We start from the raw sequence: 25488 nt of genomic DNA, 5'->3' as shown, positions 1-25488 counted from the left end.
TAAAAAAAATAGCCAATGAATTAATTGGTACCGGTAATAAAGTATTTTGCTTGATATCGAAGAAAGGAAATAATTTCTCCATTGTTTAGAGTTATAGTTGTAAATGGGAAGTTCTTCCCCGTAGATGAGCTTCGGTTGTTGTTAATCTACTTTTTTTCCAATTTGTTATAAGCTTTTTTTTTTCTAGAACATTTTTGGTTTTGTTGTTCGTTGTGTTCATTATGTGTGTTATTGTGTTTATCATGTGTTGCGTTTAATGTTTGTCATTGACAGCAAGCAGCACGCAAGACGTAACACCTGTTCACAACAACAACAACCAAACAACTAGTTTCAACTTGGATGTTCTTGAGACTTCATTGGATGATACGTTTTAATTTCTTTGAACACGGTACATTTGTCTGCCAATAGAAACATAAAGAACATAACAGTAACAAGATGAACACCGTACTTTCTTGTTCAGACTTTGGCATTTTATTGTAATCATCTCCAACACATTCAATCTACACTCGACTACGCTGGTGAATGATAACTCTGGCTCTTTAAGTGAACATGGTTTCATTTTAGTTTTGAAGTATTTCCACGTTCATTATGACTTGTCTATATGGGCTACTTGTTTTGGACAGTCAGTCATGCGTGATGGCTAAGCAGAAAAGTGACATTCAAAAAAGAAAAAAAATAATCAATGAACTTTCTGTACTAAACATGGTATAAGTTTTACTAATAGTCCATGACAAAAAGAGTTTAAGTACATTTAGGGTTACCGAATAAAGAATTCAAGGACGCTGGAAGTAGATTAACTTTTTACAGTAAAAAAAAAATTCCACTGAGACAGTGTTATTGTTTTTCTCTATGGAGCTAAGCTGTGCCTGTCACGTGATACACAGAGTTTATTCCCGATTTAGGATTTTAGGCACCATGAGAAGGGGTTAGGTTGGCGGGGAGCTTTTTGTTTTCAGTTTCAAGTAGCGGATGAGTTTAACTAGTTAACTTATTAACTAACAAATTTTTTAAAAATTATTAACTTATTCACTAACAAATAAAAAAAAATATTAACTTATTAAGTAAACAACTAATGAACTAGGTATCTGATTAAATAGCTGATAAACTGAACTAAGTAATAAATATGTAATCTAAAAACATAACTCGATCTTTCAAACGAAGCCAAAAACTAGTTCATCTCAATGGACACATATTGGCTTTGTGGGGAGGAGGGTAACCTACACAGACTTAGTCAATACAGTTAGATCTATGTACACAGACTTAGTCAATACAGTTAGATCTATGTACACAGACTTAGTCAATACAGTTAGATCTATGTACACAGACTTAGTCAATACAGTTAGATCTATGTACACAGACTTAGTCAATACAGTTAGATCTATGTACACAGACTTAGTCAATACAGTTAGATCTATGTACACAGACTTAGTCAATACAGTTAGATCTATGTACACAGACTTAGTCAATACAGTTAGATCTATGTACACAGACTTAGTCAATACAGTTAGATCTATGTACACAGACTTAGTCAATACAGTTAGATCTATGTTCTGTCAAAACATTTTCTTATCACTTTAGAGATGCCAAAAGCTAGAAATAAATGATATGTAGATCTAGTGGAAATATGCCTGAGCTGAAATACAGTTGTATTGAGTACCACACGATGATGACAGCGATCCCTGACTACGGTTTTCCTGTTGCTGGTTTTGGAGATGCCCCGGTCTCAGTGTGACTGACTCCAGACATGAATCTTTCATATTCTGAGGAGCAGAACAAAATGATTGACACATGTGTCACTGAAAAACTCAGTCTTCTAAAGAAATAAAGAGTGAAACATCTTTTATTCTTTAGTGTGTGTGTGAGGGTGGGGATCCTAACTAATCATTTCTACTGGACACTGTGGAACTACAATAAACTAAGAGTAAAAACTTGAATTCAGAAAGGGCGACAACAAACAGAAACAAGTGTAAGAGACAATGTATTACAATCATAGACTTATATAGTATACTAGACTGGAACCGGAAACAAATTCTTATCCGCGATTGATCGATTCACAGACCTATATATAAAGATTTTTATGTACGTAAACTCCTTTTCAATCTCTAAGGGAGGTCGCCCCAATCAATCTTTTCTGTCTTTGAAAAGTAATGATCTTTAGTTTTCAAAGTTTTGAAACGATGCAAAATCATTTCTTGGATTTTCTTTATCAATTACAGAACTATGCTATATATTTACGCTAATATATGAAATAGAGCCATTTTCTGTTAGTTTCCATTGAGATAATGTTTCAAAAATCCTAGATCGAAATAATTAATTTCTGTTGATTTTAATCATCTTATGTACATTTAAATAGATTGATTACCTAGATCTTTCTAGATTATGTATCTAAAAATTGCAAAATAATAATTATGAGACGAGAGTACTCTTATTTTTGAGGATCAATTACTAGATCTAGATCTAAAAATTAAATTATATTGCTGTAACTCTGCCTACAGCGAGCCCAAAGAACCTCAACGAAAGTGATAGGTAAAAACAGCAATTTAATAATAGACTAATAGTCGGATAACAATTACACATTCGAATAATAACAACACTTGTTTACATCAGCCATCTTTTGACTCCCACACTTATTTCCTGTCTCTGTCCCGTGTCTCATGGTGCGCAGTCTCACACCTAATGACAACGTGCAATGTAGAGTCATAACACTGCCCCCTCCTTAGTTATGTTCGTCCCGAACATGACCAGATTTTCGACAGGGCAGTGGAATTGTCAGTGCAGATGAAGTTCTGGCAAGAAAGTTATAGTTCCACTGGAGGCCAGGCTATAAAACACACAGTCATTTCCCGCTATCTCCAGAAGGTAGGCCTTTCTACACATGTCCATTAACCACATTATCAGTGTCCAGTTTCCGCTGAAATTGATTCATCTTTTACTCTGCTTTGTGAAGGCAGACGTACACACGTTTGTCAAGTACAGACCTGTTGATGGTTTTTCTGGTATTTGTATTGTTCATTCGAGGTGCCGCCCGTACAGTTCTTATTAAATTTCTGTCTGCAGTTAGTACTGGTAGCCAAACAGGAGTATTGGACGCAGACCCAACGTTGTCTGATTTGGTCATGCCCATTGAAGCACTCATATCACGGACATCGAAAGCAATAGTTTCACTCTGCCTATAGGTCACTCCTCTAGTTTCTCCATCCAGCGTTTTCTTTTCGGGTCTGCGCTTATCGTTGAAAAGGTTGCCACTTTCTTTATCTTGAAAGCTAGACGCATCTGATTTGTCATTATGATCATCGACGGCGCTGCCACCACCAACACTTTCCTTGTAACTACCCGTATAGCCACAACAATGATTGGTTGATGTTGCAATCTCCGCTCTTCTAGGATGTAGCTGGCCTTCCAATTTGTTCCACTTCAGTTTGTCCCTTTTATGATACCTGTTTACTGACAGATTAGACCATTTTGGTATGGTCGTATGTTCGATTCGTTTCACCTGAATGCCTTCCACACCATCATCAAGCAATGGAAATTCTATGTGTCCATATTGTACAGTTCCACTTCCAATGTTTAGAGATAAACCGAATTCCTGCATAAAATCCAGACCAAGGATGCAGTCGTCGACAACATTGGCGATCAGAAAATCATGACTAAATGGTTGACTTCCTATTTTAAAATTAAGCCGTACCTGTCCTAGTATAGGTAACAGTTCGCCACCTGCCGTTTTAAGAGTGTAGCCATTCACTCGTATTATTTCCTGATCTCCGATCAGACTGGGTCTAACTATCGACAGCGTAGCCCCTGTGTCCAAGAGGAACCTATAAGAACAAGCGCCAATCTTTCCCTGCACTCTCAAGGTTCTGCTTTGCTCTAACACTCTGAAAGGAGTCTTCATTCTCGGAGTTCCGATTTCCTGGGCTGCCCGTTCTTGCTCCCTAAACCCGTGGAATCGTAGCGTTTGACGTTCTGATGTACGGCCTTGGCCTTGGAACAACATGTTACAATCCCTCTGTGCATGACCTGGAGTGTTACAATTCCAACAACGAAAAGTCTTTCTACTACGCCTTGAGGTCTGATAATGTTCCCGTTCATTTAAAGCCTTTTCCACCATTCTTCGAATCAGCCTCGGCAGATCCTCCTCTTCCGACACATTTAACGTCCAACAATAGTGTATGTTCCTCGCTGAAACTTCGGCCGCCTCGTAGGACATGGCATAGATGAGGGCTTCGTTGATTTTCCGTTTTCCGCTTATTCGGACGGCCTTCTTAAGTTCCGAATCTCGCATTCCATCTATGAAAGCATCTGTGATCAGAACATCCAAAAGTTCCTGTGTTGCCGATGGGTAGGCAAGACGGGCGAGACGTTCTACGTCTGCTGCTAATTCCTGTAATGTCTCTCCGCTCTTCTGTTGTCGATTCTTTAAATGCATCCTGAAAACTTCCTGCAGGTGTTCATTGCCGTATCGTAGTCCCATTGTTTTGACCATGGCATCGTAGTTCGTCCGATCCGTCATAGTCTGTAACAATTCGGCTGCCTTTCCTCTGAGTGCCAACATAAGACCAGTTGCTTTCTCTGCCTGGGTATCCCATCTGTTGATTTGCGCCGCCGCCTCGAATTGTAATCGATACACCGACCAAGACACAGAGCCGTCAAACACCGGTGGTTTCATCTTCCCCGTCATTTCAGTCACAGTGGCACCCGCATCTTGTTTCTTTTGCAGCTCCGCCTTCATTTCATTTCGTAATTGTTGAATTTTAGAATCAACATCTTCTACCATCCGCGACCGGAGCTCAGTTATCTCATCTCTTAATTGTTGTTTGTAATCGTCCATATCCTTTTTCAATCCAAACACAACGGATTCTATAGAGCTAAGTTTATTACCTAATTCATTTTTAAGTTCATCCTTCACCAATTTCAGATCTTCCTTTATATGCTCTTTCATCGATTTCCAAATCTCCGCCGTATCGGGTTCTATTTCAAATAAATAGGTGTCCGGATCCTGTTCATCATCTATGATGCTTTGCTTCAGACGCTCCGTGAGCGCCTCTTTGTTGCCGCTTACCTTCAGCTCTCTGCATCTGAGTTCTCGTCTAAGTTCTGTCAATGAAAGCTGACCAAGTGTTTTCGTTGACGCCATCCCGTACCTTTCTTACGTTGGCCTACCAAAACTTACGTTGGGTTATCCGAGAAAAAAATGTTGTAACGGTCGTGTACAAAGACCTTGTTCCCACTTTCGTTGAGAATCCCACTTCTGACACCAATTGCTGTAACTCTGCCTACAGCGAGCCCAAAGAACCTCAACGAAAGTGATAGGTAAAAACAGCAATTTAATAATAGACTAATAGTCGGATAACAATTACACATTCGAATAATAACAACACTTGTTTACATCAGCCATCTTTTGACTCCCACACTTATTTCCTGTCTCTGTCCCGTGTCTCATGGTGCGCAGTCTCACACCTAATGACAACGTGCAATGTAGAGTCATAACAATATGTTACATAGGTTAGGGTTGAAAAAAAAACAACAAATTTACTTCTTATAACTACTTTACAAAATAACGCCTTGTTTTAACTTTTAAAAAAAAATTCACAGTTTTTTGAAGTGTTAAAAAATCTCCATGTCCAGTCTAGATATAGTATATATAAGTCTATGATTACAATATTTTATTTAATGTTATGTCTATTACAATATTCCTTACAGAACAGTTTGATCAAGTCTTATACAAGTTTATATGAATCTAATTCATCAAGAGGCTAAAATGGGGCTACAGATTTTTATTTCGTTATGCATTTCTGCAGCTTAGAAAATGTCCCTACTACGAAGTTCTTCCAGATTGTCTATTTGCAAGGGCGAGGCCGCAGAGGCCTTCTCAATTAGTCTAGCCGCTAGTAAAATAGGAGCCACGCTTGCCATTTTGCACACGGCCTATTTAAATGTCAGCCCTTTCTTTTTCATTTTGTAATATGGATTTTATTTTCAAAAATGGTTTTTCCAAGTCTTGTATAATGTAACAATGATATTTAAATTAACTTTTTCATATAGAGCCAGCAATTTTATGTGAAAAAAATCTTTTTTTTTTCATTTTAGATTCAAAGGATTTCTGTTAAAACATTTTAAAATAGATCCAACAAATTAGTATTCAAACATTAAAGCAGAGATACATCGCTTCTATACGCTAAATGATATTCAAGCAGCATTGTGATGAATCTTCATTAGAAATCCGAATTAATTATAATCTCTTTCCAAAAGAAAAACTGTCAAAGCAATCAACTGTAAATTAGAGCAGATGTGAGAAAAAGTGGGAAGATTAAAGCCAAAGACCTGTTTACGAAACAATTAAAGCGGACAAGGTAAAAGCATTAACACCTTTAATGCCAGACTATGTGGAGACAAAGATGATAGTGATTACTATTAGTTGATTCAATAAACTCTGCACGATTCGGGCTTGGGCCGCTTACTCCCTTGTGGGTCATTACACAGAGTTAGGAATGGTAGTTGTGGAAAGGTTAAAGATCATTACACAATTCCAAGAGTGATTTAAATGTGTTGTCATGAGTGAATACCGAAACGAAACGTAAAAGAAAGAACTTTAATGAAACTGAAGGAAAAAAGTGTGTGTGGGGGGGGGGGGTGTTAATACCAAATTATTTGTAATAAGTATGTCATTGAGAACATGAAAATAAAAGGCTTATGGGAAAAGTCTCACAAACACACTTGAGTTAAAGTCTCACAAACACACGTGAGTTAAAGTCTCACAAACACACGTGAGTTAAAGTCTCACAAACACACGTGAGTTAAAGTCTCACAAACACACTTGAGTTAAAGTCTCACAAACACACGTGAGTTAAAGTCTCACAAACACACGTGAGTTAAAGTCTCACAAACACACGTGAGTTAAAGTCTCACAAACACACGTGAGTTAAAGTCTCACAAACACACTTGAGTTAAAGTCTCACAAACACATTTGAGTTAAAGTCTCAAACACACGTGAGTTAAAGTCTCACAAACACACTTGAGTTAAAGTCTCACAAACACACGTGAGTTAAAGTCTCACAAACACACGTGAGTTAAAGTCTCACAAACACACTTGAGGTCATGTTTGTGGGTCGTTTATCAGAAGACAGGTCATGTTAGTGGGTCGTTTACCAGAAGACAGGTCATTTTAGTGGGTCGTTTACCAGAAGACAGGTCATGTTAGTGGGTCGTTTACCAGAAGACAGGTCATGTTTGTGGGTCGTTTATCAGAAGACAGGTCATGTTAGTGGGTCGTTTACCAGAAGATAGGTCATGTTTGTGGGTCGTTTATCAGAAGACAGGTCATGTTAGTGGGTCGTTTACCAGAAGACAGGTCATGTTAGTGGGTCGTTTACCAGAAGACAGGTCATGTTAGTGGGTCGTTCACCAGAAGACAGGTCATGTTAGTGGGTCGTTTACCAGAAGACAGGTCATTTTAGTGGGTCGTTTACCAGAAGACAGGTCATGTTAGTGGGTCGTTTATCTTATCTTATCTTATATAATACAGACGTTACTTCAAAAAAGAAGATGATTACGTCCTACGCGTCATGCATTTAGTCATGCATATTAACCAATGACTTAAATTCTGCCAAGTCACTGGTTTTTCTGGCTAGCTCAGGCAACCCATTCCATGCTCTAATAGCACTAGGGAAGAAGGAGTATTTGTACAAATTTGTCCTAGCATATGGGATGAGGAATGTGCCTTTATCTTTGTGTCTTTCAGAGTATTTTATTAAATTTTGTTTTTGTATTTGAAGATTATGGTTCAGTGTTTTATGTATTATTGCTACTTTACTTTTGAGCCTTCTGTCCTGAAGGCTTTCTAAATTTAGTGATTTTACTAAAGGTGTTGCTCTAGTCAAATGTGAATATTCGTTTGTTATGAATCGCACTGCTCTATTTTGTGTCTGTTCTAGTTTCTTAATGTTTTCTTGAGTTGAGGGGTCCCAAACAGAGGATGCATATTCTATTATTGGCCTAACCAAGGTTAAATAACATTTTAGTTTTATGTTCTTATTTGATTTATAGAAATTTCTTTTAATAAATCCTAATGCTTTGTTTGATTTTTTTGTAGTTTCATCAATATGTGGATTCCATGACAGTTTTTCATTTATTATAACACCTAGGTATTTTGCGTTTTTAGTCTGTGTTACTGGTTTGCCATGAATAAGATAAGTGGAATTAATTTGTTTTAGTTTTTTTGTTACTCTTAACAACTGACATTTTTCTGGGTGGAAAGACATGCTCCAATTTGATTCCCATTTCTGTAATTCATCTAATTCTCTTTGTAAAATATCTGTGTCTTGTGTTGTTTTTATTGTTCTATATATTATGCAATCGTCTGCAAATAATCTGACTTTTGTTCCTGAAGTAATGCAATTTGGTAAATCATTTATGTAAATTAAAAATAGTAGTGGACCCAAGACTGTTCCTTGAGGTACACCTGAGTTTACTAGTGGGTCGTTTACCAGAAGACAGGTCATGTTAGTGGGTCGTTTACCAGAAGACAGGTCATGTTAGTGGGTCGTTTACCAGAAGACAGGTCATGTTAGTGGGTCGTTTACCAGAAGACAGGTCATGTTAGTGGGTCGTTCACCAGAAGACAGGTCATGTTAGTGGGTCGTTCACCAGAAGACAGGTCATGTTAGTGGGTCGTTTACCAGAAGACAGATGTCATGTTAGTGGGTCGTTCACCAGAAGACAGGTCATGTTAGTGGGTCGTTCACCAGAAGACAGGTCATGTTAGTGGGTCGTTCACCAGAAGACAGGTCATGTTAGTGGGTCGTTTACCAGAAGACAGATGTCATGTTAGTGGGTCGTTCACCAGAAGACAGGTCATGTTAGTGGGTCGTTCACCAGAAGACAGGTCATGTTAGTGGGTCGTTCACCAGAAGACAGGTCATGTTAGTGGGTCGTTTACCAGAAGACAGATGTCATGTTAGTGGGTCGTTCACCAGAAGACAGATGTCATGTTAGTGGGTCGTTCACCAGAAGACAGATGTCATGTTAGTGGGTCGTTTACCAGAAAACAGATGTCATGTTAGTGGGTCGTTTACCAGAAGACAGATGTCATGTTAGTGGGTCGTTTACCAGAAGACAGATGTCATGTTAGTGGGTCGTTCACCAGAAGACAGGTCATGTTAGTGGGTCGTTTACCAGAAGACAGATGTCATGTTAGTGGGTCGTTCACCAGAAGACAGATGTCATGTTAGTGGGTCGTTCACCAGAAGACAGATGTCATGTTAGTGGGTCGTTTACCAGAAAACAGATGTCATGTTAGTGGGTCGTTTACCAGAAGACAGATGTCATGTTAGTGGGTCGTTTACCAGAAGACAGATGTCATGTTAGTGGGTCGTTTACTTGAAGACAGATGTCATGTTAGTGGGTCGTTTACTTGAAGACAGATGTCATGTTAGTGGGTCGTTTACCAGAAGACAGATGTCATGTTAGTGGGTCGTTTACCAGAAGACAGATGTCATGTTAGTGGGTCGTTCACTTGAAGACAGGTCATGTTAGTGGGTCGTTTACCAGAAAACAGATGTCATGTTAGTGGGTCGTTTACCAGAAGACAGATGTCATGTTAGTGGGTCGTTTACCAGAAGACAGATGTCATGTTAGTGGGTCGTTTACCAGAAGACAGATGTCATGTTAGTGGGTCGTTCACTTGAAGACAGGTCATGTTAGTGGGTCGTTTACCAGAAAACAGATGTCATGTTAGTGGGTCGTTTACCAGAAGACAGATGTCATGTTAGTGGGTCGTTCACTTGAAGACAGGTCATGTTAGTGGGTCGTTCACCAGAAGACAGATGTCATGTTAGTGGGTCGTTCACCAGAAGACAGATGTCATGTTAGTGGGTCGTTTACCAGAAGACAGGTCATGTTAGTGGGTCGTTTACCAGAAGACAGGTCATGTTAGTGGGTCGTTTACCAGAAGACAGGTGTCATGTTAGTGGGTCGTTCACCAGAAGACAGGTCATGTTAGTGGGTCGTTTACCAGAAGACAGGTCATGTTAGTGGGTCGTTTACCAGAAGACAGGTCATGTTAGTGGGTCGTTCACCAGAAGACAGATGTCATGTTAGTGGGTCGTTCACCAGAAGACAGATGTCATGTTAGTGGGTCGTTCACTTGAAGACAGAGGTCATGTTAGTGGGTCGTTTACCAGAAAACAGATGTCATGTTAGTGGTTCTTTTACAGAGGCCATCGCTTTGAAGGCTAACTCAAAAGAGGAGAATTTCCCGATACCTCCGCCTCTGTTGCCTCTGTACTTTAAAGCACCTGAAGCAAACGCAAAGCTTGTGGACTCCACGGTCAGAGCTTCTCACGCTATGAAAACGATGTGGCAGAAAACAGCCACATTGTACACAATATTTAGGACAAACAGAAGACACAGATCAAAGAGACCACGTGACAGTGGCGTAGCTAGGGTGGGAGGAGGTGGGGGAGAATTTCAAAATCCCCCGGGCCCCCACTTGAGGGGGGACCCCAAATTAGTGTTTTTTTACATTAAATATTAAATATTACGCAAAATGCAGGGGCCCCCTAAGAGGTCACCCCCCCCGGCCTCCAAATGATGGCAAATTCCTAGCTACGCCCCTGCCACGTGAGGATGCTAAGCATATCGTCTGCTCCCCACGGCATCTCCAAGTAAAAGCAAACTTGAATGTATCAGTTGTTTCAGTAGGTTTAGTGTAAACATCAAGGTACCTATCAGTCTGTGGTTTAAGAATACGATGGTGCCCTGGCCACAGCTAATCAACTAGAAAATTGAATGAAAAATCGAGTCATCAAATTGCTATGTATGTTTCAACTTCACTGTGTTACAATAGTGTGAAGATACTCAAAAGCTTGTATGTTATCTTAAAAGCAACTTTGAATGTCCCTTCTTGGTCCCAATTAATCTTGGGCCCCGGAGCAATGAATTCCTTCGCGACTTGTTTGCTCGTTCACTTGTAAAATCAATGTCTTGGTCTTTCCTATATAGCCTATGGATCTTGCTCTATGTAAAATACGTACAAGTGATCTATATCCAAAGAGTGTTTAGGTTGGATTAGATCAGGCATGTCAAACCCATTAAGGTATTTGGGCCGCATAAAACTTACTATGACCTGATGGGCCGCAGCCAAAAATCAGTTGGAAAACATAGCCTACTAGTTTTATGTAAATTATAAACAATACAATAGAATACAAAAATTAATAGTATACCTGTCCCTTAGTTAATATTATTATTTTTTTAATAAGAAATTACAATGATTACGCATTATTTTCGTTGTCCTGATGCTTGACATCTTTTCTTTGATACAAGTTTATTAATGTCTGGTTGAAGACTGATAGGCCACTGCATGGGCGTAGCCAGGATTTTTTTTCGGGGGGGGGGGGTTTGGGGGGGGGGGGGTAGGAATGCATATTCTGAGGTATCTACAGTCCATTTTCCTGCTATTATAAAGTTTTCCTTGATTTAGATCCGATCTCTATAACTGACTCCTAAAAACCTATAAATGCTCTGTAGGGGGATCTTAGACTCAAAACCATCTGGAGGGGTTTTAAACTTTAAAAAAAAAAGCCATCTGTAGAAGAAACTCAAAACCCCCGATTGGCTTGGCTACGCTCAAATAATTTTAGTGTGTAATTTGCTTTTTTTTTTTTTATATTGAAGATGTATTTTAGCACCAAACCCCTCTAAATGGGGGTTTAAACTCAAAACCCCTTTGACTACGCTTATAGATTTTAGAGTGAGTAATTTTCTTTTATTTATATTGAAGAGGTACTTTTTAGCTTCAAACTCCACTGGAGGGGAGTTAAAACTCAAAACCCCATAGACTACACTCATAACATTTTTAGTGTATAATTTGCTTTTTTTTTATTATTAAAGAGGTATTTTTTACCTTCAAACCCCACTGAAGTGGGGTTTAAACTCAAAACTGAGTCAAAACCCATTTAGCTACGCTCATAACATTTTGAGTGCGTAATTAGCTTTTTTTTTTATATTAAAGAGGGGGTTTATCGTAAATTTTAGACGGGGTTTTAAAATCAAAATCTTCCTTAACTGTGCTCTTGGAATTAGGGGATTTTCGTTTGCATTTCTTTTTTTGTTTTGTTTTATAGAAGAGGGGGAGTTAACTGCAAAAACCCCAGGTAGGGGGTTTTAAACTCAAAACCCCTAGTAGGGGTTTTTAAACTCGAACCCCCATGGTAGGGGGTTTTAAACTCAAAACCCCTTTGGTTGTGCTGGGGCAAGTGATGATTTAGTATTAAAATCTCACCTAAAATAAACAAAATCAAAACAAAAAATCAGTCACTAAATTCCGACTCCAAGGGGGGGGGGGGATTTCATTTCGGGGGGGGGTTTGAACCCCAAGAACCCCCCCCCACTGGCTACGCCCATGGGCCACTGACACTTTCCTCACTGATGACAAATTTTGATCAGATAATATCGAACGGTGAGGTTTTTTTTTGTAGCTTTCATTATGGAAAAGAACTGCTCACAGAGATCAGTGCTTGCAAACATAGCAAGAATTCTGTCTGCAAATTTCCGAAATTCAACGTACCGTTCAGATAAATAAAAATTTTGTCACAGCCACTTCTATATACTTCGCTTTCAACTAAGAATCTGACTGCAATTCTATCAGCTCTAGTTCTATATAATCAGCAGCATTTTTTTGATCAGCAAATGAAATGGAGATAGAACAAAACTTGTTGCTCGTAGGAAACAAAGTCACGAAAACGAACATTGAAAGCATCCAATAACGATTCCAGGTGTCGGACACTTTGACCAAATGTTGCAGCCGTGTTGAATCTGTTTAGCACACGGTGAGAAGTGAACAAGATTTTCTCTTGATATTTGGTTTATCCACAGCCGTCACTTTGCTTGAAAGCACTTCACATCATCACACGCAGTTGTAACAATTTTGTCTTTACTTTGAAGTTTCAAATTCAAGTCTTGCAGGGGACCAGTGAGATCAATTGCAAATACCAGATCCTGAACCCATTGTTCATTTTGAAATGTTCAACAGCTTCACCTTTCATGTTCAGAAACAATACAATTTCCTCACGCAGTGCAAAAAATCTCTTCAATACATTATAACAGGAGAGCCATTGGACTTGTGAACACAATCAAAGTCGTGTCCATGTCATCCAGAAACATTGAAAATTGTCGATAATTTAAGCCACGGTCACAAATAAAATTGATAGCGACTGAAACTGGTCTTAACACATGTTGGAACTGTAATTGCTTTGCACATAATTCTTCTTGGTTAATGATGCATTGAAAATGAGCAAATTTAAAATTGTCTCTTATTTTTGCAAGCAGTTTGCACCATTTCTAACCCCAATCCTGGTTGGTGCGCCATCCGTTGCTAAACTGGCTAGCGTTACCAAAGGTAAATTGTACTGCAATATAACCTACTGTAATTTCTCAAAAACATTCTCGCTTGTTGTGGTGTTATGCATAGAGCAGAGCTCAAGTAGTTCCTCATGTATCTTAAAATTCCTGTCACAGGCCTAAATGAATATAGCCGACCTACACCCGTTACATCAGTTGACTCATCGAGAGCCAATGAAAATAATCAGCTATTTTGTTCTTTAATTGTTTACGCAAGCTAACTGACATGCCATTTATTTTATCTGCCAGTATGTTCCTAGTTAATGTTATTTCTTTGAATGTTTTCACCTTTTCTGAACAAATTACTTCGGCAGCTTTAACGACACACTCCTTTGTAAAAATCACCTTCACTAAATGATTTGTGACAAATGTAAGTCTAACTCTAACATATCGGCTTATTTATAATGTGATTATTAACAATTAATAATTATTAAAAAGTGAACAAATCAACACTAAACTTGAAAGATAACATGAAAGTTAATAAATAAACGAAATTTTGTCAGTAAATATTTTACCTGTTAAACCTGAACCTATGTTTCATTGCCAGGATTAGATAAATGATGTTTAAACCACGGATCCCGGGTTATAATCGGAACCTCTGCCCACTCTGCATGATATAGCAGCAAAAGATTCGGTTCATTGGACGTGGAGATTTGTTTGCGGTGACACATGGTTCTGTAATTTACCCCCACCCCCTTCCTCTCCGAAAAGGCTTGGTCCTCCTAGGATTACTTCTATGTGGTACCTACAGGCTTGCTCCTCCTAGGATTACTTCTATGTGGTACCTACAGGCTTGCTCCTCCTAGGATTACTTCTATGTGGTACCTACAGGCTTGCTCCTCCTAGGATTACTTCTATGTGGTACCTACAGGCTTGGTCCTCCTAGGATTACTTCTATGTGGTACCTACAGGCTTGGTCCTCCTAGGATTACTTCTATGTGGTACCTACAGGCTTGGTCCTCCTAGGATTACTTCTATGTGGTACCTACAGGCTTGCTCCTCCTAGGATTACTTCTATGTGGTACCTACAGGCTTGGTCCTCCTAGGATTACTTCTCTATGGTACCTACAGGCTTGGTCCTCCTAGGATTACTTCTATGTGGTACCTACAGGCTTGGTCCTCCTAGGATTACTTCTATATGGTACCTACAGGCTTGCTCTTCCTAGGATTACTTCTATGTGGTACCTACAGGCTTGGTCCTCCTAGGATTACTTCTCTATGGTACCTATAGGCTTGCTCCTCCTAGGATTACTTCTATGTGGTACCTACAGGCTTGCTCCTCCTAGGATTACTTCTATGTGGTACCTACAGGCTTGCTCCTGCTAGGATTACTTCTATGTGGTACCTACAGGCTTGCTCCTCCTAGGATTACTTCTATGTGGTACCTACAGGCTTGCTCCTCCTAGGATTACTTCTATGTGGTACCTACAGGCTTGCTCCTCCTAGGATTACTTCTATGTGGTACCTACAGGCTTGCTCCTCCTAGGTTTACTTCTATGTGGTACCTACAGGCTTGCTCCTCCTAGGTTTACTTCTCTATGGTACCTACAGGCTTGCTCCTCCTAGGATTACTTCTATGTGGTACCTACAGGCTTGCTCCTCCTAGGATTACTTCTATATGGTACCTACAGGCTTGCTCCTCCTAGGATTACTTCTATGTGGTACCTACAGGCTTGCTCCTCCTAGGATTACTTCTCTATGGTACCTACAGGCTTGCTCCTCCTAGGATTACTTCTATGTGGTACCTACAGGCTTGCTCCTCCTAGGATTACTTCTCTATGGTACCTACAGGCTTGCTCCTCCTAGGATTACTTCTATGTGGTACCTACAGGCTTGCTCCTCCTAGGATTACTTCTATGTGGTACCTACAGGCTTGCTCCTCCTAGGATTACTTCTCTATGGTACCTACAGGCTTGCTCCTCCTAGGATTACTTCTATGTGGTACCTACAGGCTTGCTCCTCCTAGGATTACTTCTATGTGGTACCTACAGGCTTGCTCCTCCTAGGTTTACTTCTCTATGGTACCTACAGGCTTGCTCCTCCTAGGATTACTTCTATGTGGTACCTACAGGCTTGCTCCTCCTAGGATTACTTCTATGTGGTACCTATAGGCTTGCTCCTCCTAGGATTACTTCTATATGGTACCTACAGGCTTGCTCCTCCTAGGATTACTTCTATGTGGTACCTACAGGCTTGCTCCTCCTAGGATTACTTCTCTATGGTACCTACAGGCTTGCTCCTCCTAGGATTACTTCTATATGGTACCTACAGGCTTGGTCCTCCTAGGATTACTTCTATGTGGTACCTACAGGCTTGCTCCTCCTAGGATTACTTCTATGTGGTACCTACAGGCTTGCTCCTCCTAGGTTTACTTCTATGTGGTACCTACAGGCTTGGTCCTCCTAGGATTACTTCTCTATGGTACCTACAGGCTTGCTCCTCCTAGGATTACTTCTCTATGGTACCTATAGGCTTGCTCCTCCTAGGATTACTTCTCTATAGTACCTACAGGCTTGCTCCTCCTAGGATTACTTCTATGTGGTACCTACAGGCTTGCTCCTCCTAGGATTACTTCTCTATGGTACCTATAGGCTTGCTCCTCCTAGGATTACTTCTATGTGGTACCTACAGGCTTGCTCCTCCTAGGATTACTTCTCTATGGTACCTACAGGCTTGGTCCTCCTAGGATTACTTCTCTATGGTACCTACAGGCTTGCTCCTCCTAGGATTACTTCTCTATGGTACCTACAGGCTTGCTCCTCCTAGGATTACTTCTCTATGGTACCTACAGGCTTGCTCCTCCTAGGATTACTTCTCTATGGTACCTATAGGCTTGCTCCTCCTAGGATTACTTCTATGTGGTACCTACAGGCTTGCTCCTCCTAGGATTACTTCTCTATGGTACCTACAGGCTTGCTCCTCCTAGGATTACTTCTCTATGGTACCTACAGGCTTGCTCCTCCTAGGATTACTTCTATGTGGTACCTACAGGCTTGCTCCTCCTAGGATTACTTATATGTGGTACCTACAGGCTTGCTCCTCCTAGGATTACTTCTCTATGGTACCTACAGGCTTGCTCCTCCTAGGATTACTTCTATGTGGTACCTACAGGCTTGCTCCTCCTAGGATTACTTCTATGTGGTACCTACAGGCTTGCTCCTCCTAGGATTACTTCTATGTGGTACCTACAGGCTTGCTCCTCCTAGGATTACTTCTATGTGGTACCTACAGGCTTGGTCCTCCTAGGATTACTTCTATGTGGTACCTACATGCTTGCTCCTCCTAGGATTACTTCTATGTGGTACCTACAGGCTTGCTCCTCCTAGGATTACTTCTATGTGGTACCTACAGGCTTGCTCCTCCTAGGATTACTTCTATGTGGTACCTACAGGCTTGCTCCTCCTAGGATTACTTCTATGTGGTACCTACAGGCTTAGTCCTCCTAGGATTACTTCTCTATGGTACCTACAGGCTTGGTCCTCCTAGGATTACTTCTATGTGGTACCTACAGGCTTGCTCCTCCTAGGATTACTTCTATGTGGTACCTACAGGCTTGCTCCTTCTATGATTATGGTACGTACATGTTTTTGGGTTATTGGAGATTTCCATGCATGGCGGACAAACCCATTCATAGCAAGCTTTTTGGCATATCCGGTGTACAAACTAATGGAAGTGCTGATAATTGTTTTTGAAAGTTTCATGCCTATTACCCCAAACACTATGGCAATGCAGAATCAAGTTTTTTAAGCTCTTCGGTTTGTAGCTTTCACTTAGTTGGCAGTTTTAAAGTTCAATTTAACGTCCTTGACATTGGCGAGTTGGAGACTAGTGACTTCAATAATGACCCGCTCATTCTTCTCCTTCGCCTCTTACTGTATTGCAAGGGAGATCAACGCCCTGCCAATAATTTTTCTATAATAAAAAAAAATACTAATTGTTGTGCTCGCTTACCTTCTAATGAAATGGAATCGTCCTTGTTGACCTTTTCATCCATTGATCGTACAATTAGTTTGGCGTGATCCATTTCTAAACAGGAAGAAAACTCTTTTTCCAAATTGTCTTTTTCTACTCCTTTTAGCTTGAGTCAAACAAAAAAGCAAACATTTTGATAAGGTTAACATTTTACGTTCTAGCATTACTCCATATTAAGATATTAAATTCTATTTTAATTTACTAATTATGTTATTATTATTATTATTATTATTATTATTATTATTATTATTATTATTATTATTATTATGCTAGAAACGAACGAGTATTCATTCTCTTGAACTGCCAGGGTCGAGTTTCGTTAAAGGGAAACAAAATTCATTGTAGTCCTTTTATCAGTTTCCACCGAGGGCAGTTTAGACCAATAGCTCGTTGCCACGTCGTACAGACCTGTGATTAGGCAACGAGCTATTGGTCTAAACTGCCCACATGTTGTGACGTTACAGGTCAGTGTTCATGCCTTCTATTACGAATGGTCTCTCCCTATCAGGAAATCCTGAATCCATTGATGCAATGAACCAGCAATGCCAAAGTTTGTTTTTAATTTATAAGCAAGTTATGTGCTGAACTTAGTCAAAAAACGTAGAAAAGTCTACTAAAATGGCGTCGATTAGCTAATCATTATCTAATCCCTTTGAAAAATCATAAATCAGTCTTATAAGTTGAGTTTCACAAGAACTATATTTTCTAGAGCAAGGTATGGAATAAGGGCATTATGATCAGGGACGGACTGGCTATATGGGCAAACAGGCAAATGTCAGATGGGCCGGTACCAAATGGGCCGGTCTGGTCGCGACCAAAGAAAAAAAAATTTCAATGAAGACAACTTTAAAAAAAAAGTGACAGCAGCAAGACACAAAGGCCCGAACACGTTTTCTTGTTGTTGTTGTTTTTTTTTTTTTTTTTTTTTTAAATTCTTATTACAATTAATTTTGTTTGAAATTCAACAAGAATATAAAAAAAAAACAAAAAAAAACACTATACACTGTACATATTATCATTTGCAAAACGTTAGAGCGTACTTTCTGCTATGCACGAGCCGCACGGACCTCTTTGATGCATTCCAGGTTGTGTTTGGCCTAATCATTTTGCTGGTCGGCATGGGCCTTTTTTTTTTTGCTCCTTCCCTCCCCCGTCTTTTAATGGTTCCAATGAAATTTAACCAAAAAGAGGGATGAGAGAGGCACTGGCGGATCCAGAACTTTGGAGTAGGGGGGGCGATTTTTTTCCAAACCCTAACCCTAACGCCCAGTAAACCCTAACCCTATGCATAAACGTGCGTACATTCGATATATGAGAATAAAATAAGACTGTTTCTCAATCTTCGGCGAAAAAAAAAACAGGAAAAAAACAGTCATGTTGAGGCCTTTCTCTTGCACGCTTGGGGGTCTGGGAAAGCGCTGTAAGTTTCCTCAGTGGGGTTCGGGGCAAAGCCCCGACACCCAAAAGTGTTTTCTTGCATTTTTCACTGCAGAAACGCATTCTCCTGACATCTACAGCTTATTACTTATTAGTGGGGTTAGGGGCGAAGCTCCGACGCCAAAACCGTTTTCTTGCATTTTTCACTGCAGAAACGCATTCTCCTGACATCTACAGCTCATTGTTAATCAGTGGGGTTCAGGGCGAAGCCCCGACGCCAAAAGCGTTTCCTTGCCTTTTTCACGGCTGAAACGCATTCTCCTGACATCTACAGCTCATTAATTATTAGTGGGGTTCGGGGCGAAGCCCAGACACCAAAAGCGTTTTCTTGCATTCTTCACTGCAGAAACGCATTCTCCTGACATCTACAGCTTATTATTCATCAGTGAGGTTCGGGGCGAAGCCTCAACGCTAAAAGCGTTTTTTGGCATTATTCACTGCAGTAATGCATTCTCCTGACCTACAGCTCATTATTCATTCCATTATAAAGGACCTTTTGAATAATGTGGAAAAATATTCTAATATCAATTTATAGTCCCTTAATACATTGCAAATACAACCGATTTGTTCTTAGAAAAGATAAGATACCCAACATATTTAGATTAAGGCTTTGAGGATCGCCGCCGAAAAAAAAAATATTCGATTAATAATATTCAATAAAATGTAAGCATAAATTGTGAGTTATAGTCCTAAATTTATTTAACTAGAAAAATATGAGATAGAGTAAAGGTCGGAAAAAGTCGACTAGGAAAAGATTATCTGGCTTTTGAACTCATCTCAACCGTGACTGTTATATTGAAAAATTTCGTTTGAATTATAACTTTTCCAAAGCAAAGTCTTTCTTAAAATAGTTATGATAAATTCATGTGAAATTACACAAACTCTGTCTGGAAAGGGGAAGGGCGGTAAAATGAAAACGATTAATCCTCCCTCCATTTTATAATTTCTGCTAATGATTGCATTTTGCATTAAAGAATTCAATATAAGAATTTATTATAAGAATATATAGCATATATAAATTATATTAGTGACAGATTTTTTTAAGTTTTGTAATTTCTTACTATAATACAAAAAGAAAAAGTATTGGTTTGTCCGATGGGAGGGGGGGGGGAGGTGATTGCATGTATCGCACTTCCACCTATTTATATTATATAGATATTCGACTAATTTTGTTCACATACTATGATTTCTCCCTAAAAGTAGGACCGCCACCCCCACACTCAAAGGGTTTAGATGTTAAGGGCAGTAGATGTATTCGCTCCTCTCCTTCCAATCGGCCAACAGGTAAACGACATAATATAAAGACCGGTTAAAATACCAATAACAAGTTTTAATCATACAGATATTTAATTGATTCTGTTAGCAAGCTGTGATTTCTACAAATAAATAGGACCGCCCCCCCCACTCGAAAGTTTATGGTGGGGGGGGGGGGGCGGATTGATGCCATCGCCCCCTCCCGACCCTACCAAATCGGCCAAAATACTAGAAGGGGGGGGGCGAAATAATCTAAAAATAGGTTGAAATATAAATAATTAGTATATATTATAAACATAAGTAATAAATTCGTATACAAATTGTGTCAATTCTATACTATATTCGTCCGCCCTCCCCCATCGGGGGGGGGGGGGGGGGGTCGGCCGAGTGGGAGGGGGGCGATCGCCCCTACCGCCCCCCCCCCTGGATCCGCCAGTGGAGAGAGGTTAAGTTATAAAACATTGATATAACGCAGCAAAAAAAAAATAATAATAATAATAAAAGATAGGCGCGACAATTAGCTCTTTAACAATAATTAATAGAAATTAACTCTAACACATACACACAGTCGCAAAATTGCAAACCACCCAACCTATTCACAGCTCAATATGGGTATAAAGCTTTACATTCTGCGATTTGAAAAGAAAAAGAAAGTTTCTTTTTGTTTATTTTTAATAACATAGATCTAAAAATACTACACTTAGTTACTTAAGGCTTACAAAATAAATTATTTAATATAGATCTAAATCAATTTTTATACTATTGTAATTAATAGCAAAATTATGCTTAGTATGAAGTCATTAACAATGAAAATAATTACAATAATCACATAATTTATATAGCGCTGTCACATCCGATATTTAATGAAAGAAGATTTATATTTTAAACTAGACATATGTTACCCGCGACCCGCGGGTCTTTATTTGCGCATTACTTTCGATATAGTCACTGAGAGTGTTTTGTAAACAATTAAACGAAATATTAATGTACTAAGTAAAGCGAATGTGTCAATGTAAAAATAATGTGAATGAAGCTATCAAATCAAAATAGCTAATAGGCTTAAATCCTTTTTTTTTTTTTCAAATTAAAACATTTGCTTGTAGGCCTACATATATTTGATTAAAATTTGAGATGAATAGACTAAATTTTGTATGTTCATGTGTATAAAATATAATGTAGATCTTGAGGTAGACATTGGTCTAAATCTACACTAATCTAGAGTTAAATGTGTTGCGCATGCGTGACCTTATTTCATGAATGAATATAGGCCTATCTCAACACCGCTGCGCAGCTTTAGCGAACAGCGAACGAATGTATTAAAAATGCTTTAGAAAAACAAATTTGAATGTTAATTTGATTAAAATATGAAATGAATGGACAATAATTAGTATGTTTATGTGTTAAAGCATAAAACTATCTTTGCGAAAAGAAGTTTTATTATCTTAGAGTTCAATAAGAGTTTTGGACCTAGGCCTAGGAATAGACACAGTAGAGAGATGTGTTAATGTGTAACCATTTGGTAATGTCTAATGAAAGAATGTTCGCCAGGAAATCTGTAGTCACAGATATCAGGAACTAATTTATGTAAAAAATGCTTTTGAATAATCTAGTGGATTGGATTTAGATGTATATTAAACTTAACTAATGATCCTTTCACGTTATTTCTCTTTCGCTACGAAAATAAAATTAGTTTGGCGAAAATGGGTTTACCCGAAGCCGATATATTCATATCTATTAAAAACGAAAAGAGCGATAGCTTTGTTAAATGAATGGGATTATAAAGTGAACAATTAAACGAAATAATTTTTAGTACGCGATTCATGAATGAATATAGATCTAAGCCTATCTCAACTCGGCTTCGCAGCTTTCGTAAATGTATGTAGCTTTAGAAAACCAAATTTGAATGTTTATTTGATCAAAATATGAAATGAATGGACTTTAATTAATATGTTTATGTGTCAAGTATAAAACTATCTGTGCGAAGAGAAGTTTTATCATCTTAGAGTTTTAGATCTAGGGATGGGATTATAAAGTAAACAATTAAACGAAATAATTTTTAGTACGCGATTCATGAATGAATATAGATCTAGGCCTATCTCAACTCGGCTTCGCAGCTTTCGTAAACGAATGTAGCTTTAGAAAACCAAATTTGAATGTTTATTTGATCAAAATATGAAATGAATGGACTTTAATTAATATGTTTATGTGTTAAAGTATAAAACTATCTGTGCGAAGAGAAGTGTATTTCTTAAAATTAGATCTAGGTCTAAATCCTTTCTATCTTTTCTCATGTCAACATTGTAGACATGGCCTAGATCCATAAAATACTATAGCTGTAATAGAGTCGGAGAACTTTATTTTTTTTGAGGGTCTTAAGTTTGTTTTAGGGCTACAATACATACACTACGGTCTAAGTTGGTACCCAAGGAACATTCCTGCCTAGTTTTATCAAGATTTCTTCAAGCGGTTTTGATGTCTATAAGTAACATACATACATACATACCCCTCACATTCTACTTTATAATATAGACTAGACATATGTTACCCGCGACCCGCGGGTCTTTATTTGCGCATTACTGTCGATATAGTCACTGAGAGTGTTTTGTAAACAATTAAACGAAATATTAATGTACTAAGTAAAGCGAATGTGTCAATGTAAAAATGGTGTGAATGAAGCTATCAAATCAAAATAGCTAATAAGCTTAAATCTATTTTTTTTTCAAATTAAAACATTTGCTTGTAGGCCTACATATATTTGATTAAAAATTGAGATGAATAGACTTAATTTTGTATGTTCATGTGTTAAAGTAAAAAGTAGATCTTGAGGTAGACATAGATCTAAATCTACACTAATCTAGTTGCCTTTTATAAAGTTCATTCTGTGTTGCGCATGCGTGACCTTTTTTCATGAATGAATATAGGCCTATCTCAACACGGCTACGCAGCTTTATTTAGCGAACAGCGAACGAATGTATTAAAAATGCTTTAGAAAAACAAATTTGAATGTTAATTTGATTAAAATATGAAATGAATGGACAATAATTAGTATGTTTATGTGTTAAAGCATAAAACTATCTTTGCGAAAAGAAGTTTTATTATCTTAGAGTTCAATAAGAGTTTTAGACCTAGGCCTAGGAATAGACTATAGACTCAGTAGAGAGATGTGTTAATCACTGTTAATGTGTAACCATTTGGTAATGTCTAATGAAAGGATGTTCGCCAGACTTTACCCGCGGCCTTCGGGTCTAAGTTTGTGTTTACTAATGTAGTGGATTGGATTTAGATGTATGTTAAACTTAACTAATGATCCTTTCAAGTTTTTTCTCTTTCGCTACGAAAATAAAATTAGGTTTGCGAAAATGGGATTACCCGAAGCCGATAAATTCATATCTATTACAAACGAAAAGAGCGATAGCTTTGTTAAATGAATGGTATTATAAAGTGAACAATTAAACGAAATAATTTTTAGTACGCGATTCATGAATGAATATAGATCTAGGCCTATCTCAACTCGGCTTCGCAGCTTTCGTAAATGAATGTAGCTTTAAAAAACAAATTTGAATGTTTATTTGATCAAAATATGAAATGAATGGACTTCAATTAATATGTTTATGTGTTAAAGTATAAAACTATCTGTGCGAAGAGAAGTTTTATCATCTTAGAGTTGAATTAGAGTTTTAGATCTAGGGATGGGATTATAAAGTAAACAATTAAACGAATTAATATTTAGTACGCGATTCATTACGGAATTGTCTAATGAAAGAATGTTCGTCAGGAAATCTGTAATCACAGATATAAGGAACTAATTAATGTAAAAAATGCTTTTGAAACACAAAATTGAAGGTTAATTTTATTATATAATGAAATCAATGGATCTTCTTTTGTCTTTTCATGTGTCAAAGTAAAAATTTATATGCGCAAAGTGTATTTCTTAAAATTAGATCTAGGTCTAAATCCTTTCTATCTTTTCTCATGTCAACATTGTAGACATGGCCTAGATCCATAAAATACTATAGCTGTAATAGAGTCGGACAACTTTATTTTTTTTTGAGGGTCTTAAGTTTGTTTTAGGGCTACAATACATACACTACGGTTTAAGTTGGTACCCAAGGAACATTCCTGCCTAGTTTTATCAAGATTGGTCAAGCGGTTTTGATGTCTATAAGTAACATACATCCATACATACATACATACACCACACATTCTACTTTATAATATAGATAATGGGTCATGGTATATTCATATACAAATCGCGTTTTTGAGAATGTACTAGGAGGAAGCAAGCATCACTATAAATGGACAGGATATAAACGCAGTGGACAAATTCACATATCTTGGCAGCACACTCTCCAGAAATGGAAAAATCGATATTGAAATCGACCTGCGTATCGCCAAGGCCAGTGCATCCTATGGCAGACTGTCTAAAAATGTCTGGAACAGACGTGGTATCACCACAAATACAAAGCTAGGGGTCTATAGAGCCGTCATCCTCCCTACATTGCTCTATGCGTCAGAAACATGGACAGTGTACAGTAAACATGCAAAGAAACAGAACCACTTCCACATAACATTTCTGAGAAAAATACTAAATGTCAAATGGCAAGACAAATTACCAGATACAGAAGTCCTTCGAAGAGCGTGTCTGCAAAGCATCCACACAATCCTGATGCAGTTCCAGCTGCGATGGGCAGGTTACCTCTACAGAATGGAAGACCACCGCATCCATAAACGACTCTTGTATGGCCAACTAAACGAAGGAAAGCGCTCGCAAGGTGGTCAAAGAAAGCGCTTCAAGGACACCCTCAAATCTTCTCTGAAGGCGTTCAGCCTAGACCCAGGCACCTGGGAGACAGAAGCACATGACAGAGCATCATGGCGTCGCGCTGTGAAAACTGGCGCACAGGTTGCTGAGGAAAAAAGAACAACGCTGGCAGAAGAAAAACGCCAGAATAGAAAAGCAAGACAAACGACACTAGCTCCAGCTGGAATAACCTGCCCAGTGTGCGGCCGAACTTTCCGGGCTCACATAGGTCTCACCAGCCACATGAGGAGGCATAAAACCCCATGCAAAGCCCTCAGCCCCCTGGATGACAAAGTGGTCATCATCGTACCACGATGGACGAACTATATATATATATATATATATATATATATATGGTAATGCCCGGGCCGATTTTGATACCCTGTCCGCCCCTGATTATGGTATGATATCGAATTATGTGTTTTAGGATTTTGCATGTGCTGCTGGTTAGTGAAACAGGTCTGTAGTTTCCAGGATAAGATTTTTATCCTTTTTTTTAAATAGAGGAGTAACATTAGTCTCTTCCCAGTTTATCGGTACCCTACCCTGATTAAGTGATGCCTGAAAAAAAAATCTTTTGAACACTAGTGATAGGTCGTGGCTTTTTTTTGTTTAAAAGTAATCTAGCG

General features: G+C 38.6%; 1 protein-coding gene across 6 annotated transcripts in view; it reads right to left on the bottom strand.

Moving 5' to 3' along the window:
- Positions 1-448: 448 nt before the first annotated feature.
- Positions 449-25488, bottom strand: part of LOC106072275 (uncharacterized) — a 65256-nt gene continuing 40216 nt past the window's right edge. For all 6 annotated transcript variants that reach the window (XM_056041833.1, XM_056041831.1, XM_056041828.1 and 3 more), the window contains 2 exons: positions 17347-17473; positions 449-1760 (listed from right to left, as the gene is read on the bottom strand). In XM_056041833.1, the coding sequence (XP_055897808.1) occupies positions 1684-1760; positions 17347-17473 (204 nt within the window). In that variant the 3' untranslated portion in view covers positions 449-1683. The remainder of the gene's footprint in view (positions 1761-17346; positions 17474-25488) is intronic.

This window comes from Biomphalaria glabrata, chromosome 9 (genome assembly GCF_947242115.1).
Source record: "Biomphalaria glabrata chromosome 9, xgBioGlab47.1, whole genome shotgun sequence".
NCBI classification, from domain to species: Eukaryota; Metazoa; Mollusca; class Gastropoda; family Planorbidae; genus Biomphalaria; species Biomphalaria glabrata.
This window is presented reverse-complemented; position numbering and strand designations above follow the sequence as displayed.